Below are 6,000 nucleotides of genomic sequence, written 5' to 3'. Positions count from 1 at the left end.
GTAGGGCAGGGGGTGCAGGTTTTTTTTTTTTTTTTTTTTTTGGCAGCAGGTTTTAATTACTGCCAGGAAACAAAGCTTAGCAGGAGAGGAGAGCCAGGGAAGTGACAGGGAAGCTACAGGTTACAAGAGATTTGTGAACTCGGCCAAGCACAGCGCTGGCAGGACCTAGCTGCTACAAAGAAGACATGTTTTTGACAATACTCATGTGTATGGGCAAAAAAACTCGAGGGCTGTATTTGTGACTAATTGTATAACAGGTTATTTTAGTTTCTGTTCTGTAGAAAACGTAAAGCATTCCAACAAAGGGTTTTAATGTAGATTTTTTTTTTTGCACCCATGCTGTTGATTGCTAAATGTAATAGTCCACTCATGAAGCTGAATAAATGTGTCTTTTTAAAAAATGTGCTGTGTAAAGTTAGTCTACTCTGAAGCCATTTTGGTAAACTTCACCCCAACAATGTGAAGTTAGAATTCCTTCAGGGTGATGTCAGGGCCCATTCGAAATTTATTTACAACCTGCTTGGGTGGAGACGCCAGTCTTCAGTTGAACTGACAGTTACTGTGTTGTGACCTGGAGTTCACTGTTAAAAGGGCCACCCAAGCAAAGTTAGAGTTTTCTGGTTATTAATATGATTGTTGGCACATCCTATGCAATATATCTAAACTGAATTACGGTACCGGATAAAGTTATAGATGGGAATCATCCATTATCATGTGTAATCAATAAATGATTTAATACCCTCTTTTAAAAAAAAGTCTCAATATATCTGAAATACTAAGGCTTATTAATTCAGTAATCCATACCAACCTAAGAAAATCAATCACTCAGAATATATCATTCCTGACTTTCTAGAAAACTCTATACAATAAAGTATACAGTGAAGACACTCACTAGCTTGCCAGCATGTTTGGCAGTTCCCACGATGACAAGGTTCTTCACATCTATGAAGGCCACAGCGGAGTTTCCTCCCACAAATCAAAGGACACTTGTGCTCCTTATCCTAGGAGGAGAGATACTGATTGACTGATTGATTGATTGCATGCAGGATCTTAGTTCCCCGACCAGGCATCGAACCTGTGCCTCCGGCAAAGGAAGCGCAGAGTCCTAACCACTGGACTGCCAGGGAATTCCTGAGAGATTTATATATGTTTACAAAATTAACTCCATTTTATATTTTCCATAAACAAGATTAATAAAGAAGTTCTCCACAATTATAGATCGCATGATATCTGGAATTAGCTTCAAAATAATCAAAGGAGGGGGAGTAGGTGGGGATTGAAACAAGATTAGTCATGACCTGATCACTACTGAAGATAGATGTTGGGCATATGGGACTCATACTTGTCTCTCTGCTTTTATATATGTTTGAAATATTCAGTAATAAGAGGAAGTCTTTAAACTTTCAAACACTGGTTTATAAGTAAGTCTTGATACACAGAACAATTTCATCACTCTTCACACTGTCAATATAAATGCTAAAAATAACAATTGTGTATTATATATGTGTGTGTATATATGTACTACTTTACTATTGGTACTGTGTTACCTTGTTTACACACACACACACACACACACACACACACACACATACACACGATAACACAGTATCCACTGCCAGGTAGTGCTTCCTTTATTTAGTTCCACAGAAGTGAATATTTCAGATAACTGAAACCTGTTCTTTAAAAAATGCCACACTCGGGACTTCCCTGGTGGTCCAGTGGTAAAGAATCCTCCTTCCAATGCAGGGGACGTGGGTTCGATCCCTGATCGGGGAAATAAGATCCCACATGCCGCGGGGCAACTAAGCCCGTATGCCACAACTACTGAGCTCGTGCACCTCAACTAGAGAGCCCATGTGCTGCAAACTACAGAGCCCATAAGCTCTGGAACCTGTGAGCCACACAACTAGAGAGAGAAAACCTGCATGCCACGACTAGAGAGAAGCCCGTGCGCCGCAACAAAAAGATCCCGCATGCCTCAACAAAGAACCCATGTGCCACAACTAAAACCTGACACAGCCAAAAAAAAAAAAAAGAATACCCAAGAATGGAGGCCCCTCTTCTGGGAAAAAAAAAGCCATGCTCATTTTGCCTACTGATCTGACCCATGGAATATATGAAACTTGAAGCCTGAGTTGCTAAGGCCAAGCCAGTCTGTGTGCTGGGACAGCATACAGTCTCCTGCAGATGACTACATGCTTATCCAGTGGTCTTGAGCTCTGGGGCCTGAGGCCTTCTGTCTTTCTTCTTTCCTTTCCTCCATGTTGCCATCAGCTGGCTTCTTGACCTGGCTGAGGCCTAAAAAGGACCAGTCTGTCTTTCTGGGCAGCATTCTGACTGCTGCTCAGGGGCCTCTCCCAGTGATTTCCAAATCTGGGCTGCATTCTAGATGGCGGAGGCTTCCAAAAGCCCAGCCCCTAGATGAATGCAATCTGATACTGCCTAATGATAGGTCCACTTACCACACAGCATATCTCGTTACATTTATGCCGTCCACATAACCGTTTCTTGTTACACCTCTTGTCACACATAAATGTAGCATCTGCTATGAACAATTAAGAAGAAAAAGAAGTCAGAGGACATGAACATTCATTCAACAAATATTTGTGTGACTACAGGCTGAAGAAATACAAATGTAATAATGTAAATAAATTAGTTATGGTGAAAATGCATACTATTTAAATATCACTTCTCACTTGCCAGACAGTCAAAAAAATAGAAAAGAAAATAGGAAGACTACCCAAGTGCCCACTGATAGATGAATGGATAAAGCTGTGGAATATATACAATGGAATATTACTCAGCCATTAAAAAAAAGAAATCTTGCCATTTGTGACAACATGGATGGTCCTAGAGGATATTATGCTAAGCGAAATAAGACAGAGAAAGACAAATACTGTATGATTTCACTTATATGTGGAATCTAAGAAACAAAACAAATGAACAAACATAACAAAACAGAAACAGTATAGATACAGAGAACAAACAGGTGGTTGCCAGAGGAAAGGCGGGTGGGTGGAAAAAAGAAATAGGTGAGAGGCACAAACTTCCAGTTGCAAAACCAATGATTCATGGGTATGAAATGCACAGTGTAGGGAATATAGTCAATAACTAAATAATATCTTTGTATGGCGACATAATGTAACTAGACTTATTGTGGTGATCATTTTGAAATGTACAGAAAAAAACACTATGCTGTGTAATAGGAACTAACAGAGTGTTGTAGGTCAATTATACTTCAAAAACAAACAAACTCATAAAAAAGAGATCATATTTGTGGTTATTAGAGGTGGGGGGGTGGGTAGAGGGGGAATTGGATGAAGGCAGTCAAAGGGCACAAACTTCCAGTTATCAGATAAATAAGTATTAGGGATGTAATGTACCACATGATAAATATAATTAACACTGCTGTGTGTTATATACGAAAGTTGTTAAGAGAGTGAAGTAAGAGCTCTCAACACAGACAAAATTTTTTTTTCTATTTCTTTCATTTTCCATCTATATGAATTGATGAATGTTCACTAAACTTATTGCAATAATCATTTCATGATGTATGTAATTCAAATTATTATGCTGGGACAGGAATAAAGATGCAGACATAGAGAAAGGACTTGAGGACACGGGGAGGGGGGAAGGGTAAGTTGGGACAAAGTGAGAGAGTGGCATGGACATATATACACTACCAAATGTAAAATAGATAGCTAGTGGGAAGCAGTTGCATAGCACAGGGAGATCAGCTCGGTGCTTTGTGACCACCTAGAGGGGTGGGATAGGGAGGATGGGAGGGAGACACAAGAAAGAGGAGATATGGGGATATATGTATATGTATAGCTGATTCACTTTGTTATAAAGCAGAAACTAACAAACCATGGTAAAGCAATTATACCCCAATAAAGATGTTAAAAACAAAAACTTATTATGCTGTACACTTTAAGCTTATACAGTGCTATATGTCAATTATATCTCAATAAAACTGGAAGAAGAGGGGGCTTCCCTGGTGGCTCAGGGGCTAAGGACCTGCCTGCCAATGTAGGGGACATGGGTTCGAGCCCTGGTCCGGGAAGATCCCACATGCTGTGGAGTGACTAAGCCTGTGCACCACAACTACTGAGCCTGTGTGCCACAACTACTGAAGCCCACGTGCCTAGAGCCCATGCTCCGCAACGAGAAGCCACCGCAACGAGAAGCCCACACACTGCAACGAAGAGTAGCCCCTGCTCACCTCAACTAGAGAAGGCCTGGGCATAGCAACAAAGACCCAACGCAACCAAAAAAAAAAAAAATTTGTAAGAAGAAAAGGAAATAGGAAGATTGATTAATGTATGGAACAGGTGAAGGTGTGGAGAAAAAGGCACACACACTTAGTGGATGGGAGAATAAACTTTTGGAGTACATATGTATCTATCAAAAATTTAAGTGGCAATTCCATTTTAAGTAATGCTTCCTACAGATACACTTTCAAAAGTAGCTAGGACACCAAAAGCACAAGCAACAAAAGAAAAATAAATTTGATCAAAATTTAAAGCTTTTGTGCATCAGAGGACACCATCAAGAAAAGACAACAACATAATGGGAGAAAATATTTGCAGATCAGTTATCTCATAAGTGTCTAGGATCCAAAATATATAAAGAATTCTTTCAACTCAATAACAAAAAGACAACCCAATTTAAAAATGGTAAAGGAATAGACTTTTCCAAAGAAGATATACAAATGGCCAAGTACATGAAAAAATGCCCAACATCATTAGTTATTAGGGAATGCAAATCAAAACCACAATGATTTATCATTTCATACCCACTGAGGATGTCAATAACAGTAATAATAATAATAGTAGTAATAAAAAACAGAAAATAACAAGTGTTGGAGAGGATGTGGAGAAAATGAAACCCTCATACATTACTGGTGGGACTGTAAAATAGTGTAGCTACTGTAGAAAACAATATAGCAGTTTTTTAAAAAAAATTCTACCTATAACCAACATATAATCCAGCAATTCCATTTCTAGGTACATAACCAAAAGAATTTACAACAGGTTCTCAGATAAAAGCTTGTGTACAAATGTTCATAGCAGCACTAGTTGCAATAGTCAAAAGAAGGAAACCAAATGTCCACCAACAGATGAATGGATAAACAAGCTGTGGTATATATATACAACAGAATATTATTCAGCCATAAAGAGGAACGAAGTACTGATGCGTGCTACAAGGTGGATGAACCTTAACAACATGCTAAATGAAAGAAGCCAGAGACAAAAGGTTACATATTATATGATTTCATTTATATGAAATACTCAGAATAATTAAATCCACAGAGACAGGAAGCAGAGTAGTGGTTGCCAGGGCTGGTGGGGAGGGGTGAGTGGGGAATGAAAACTCAGTAAACAAAGGGTTTCCTTTTGGGATGATGAACCCATTTTAGAATTGATAGAGGTGATGGTTTTAAAACACTGTGAAGGTACTAAATGCCACTGAATTGTACACTTTAAAATGTTTCACTGGGGACTTCCCTGGTGGTGCAGTGGTTGGGAATCCGCCTGCCAATGCAGGGGACACGGGTTCGAGCCCTGGTCTGGGAGGACCCCACATGCCGTGGAGCAACTAAGCCTGTGTGCCACAACTGCTGAGCCTGTGCTCTAGAGCCCGCAAGCCACAACTACTGCAGCGTGTGTGTCTAGAGCCTGTGCTCTGCAACAAAGAGGCCACCACAATGAGAAGCCCACACACCACAACAAAGAGTAGCCCCTGCTCGCCACAACTAGAGAAAGCCCGTGCACAGCAACGAAGACACAACGCAGCCAAAAAGTAAATAAATTTATTAAAAAAAGAAAAAACAAAACAAAACAAAAAAATGTTTCATTGTATGTTCTGTGAATATTATCTCAATAAAGGTGCTGAAGGCGATGAAGTGTTTACCGGTGAAATAACGTTTGGGATTTGTTTTCAAAGTACTTCAGTGAAAATTAAAAATAGGAAAGAGAGGGATGGATGAAGAAAGAAGAT

At 39.6% G+C, this 6,000-nt stretch overlaps 1 protein-coding gene across 6 annotated transcripts in view; it reads right to left on the bottom strand.

The window, feature by feature from the left end:
- Positions 1–6,000, bottom strand: part of NFX1 (nuclear transcription factor, X-box binding 1) — a 72,573-nt gene that overhangs the window by 23,126 nt on the left and 43,447 nt on the right. For 4 of the 6 annotated variants that reach the window (XR_003004332.1, XM_024753789.1, XM_024753786.1 and 1 more), the window contains exons 12-13: positions 2,463–2,545; positions 893–1,001 (exon numbers count right to left, since the gene is read on the bottom strand). Coding sequence is in view for 5 of the 6 variants with exons in the window: in XM_024753789.1 (XP_024609557.1) it covers positions 893–1,001; positions 2,463–2,545 (192 nt within the window). In the remaining variant the exon portion in view is untranslated. The remainder of the gene's footprint in view (positions 1–892; positions 1,002–2,462; positions 2,546–6,000) is intronic. The other 2 variants (XM_024753790.1, XM_024753788.1) reach the window with 1 other exon arrangement.

The sequence above is a fragment of the Neophocaena asiaeorientalis genome, unplaced genomic scaffold (genome assembly GCF_003031525.2).
Source record: "Neophocaena asiaeorientalis asiaeorientalis breed wild unplaced genomic scaffold, Neophocaena_asiaeorientalis_V1.1 scaffold220, whole genome shotgun sequence".
NCBI classification, from domain to species: domain Eukaryota; kingdom Metazoa; phylum Chordata; class Mammalia; order Artiodactyla; family Phocoenidae; genus Neophocaena; species Neophocaena asiaeorientalis.
The sequence above is the reverse complement of the archived record's forward strand: the minus strand, read 5'-3'. Positions and strand labels throughout refer to the sequence as shown.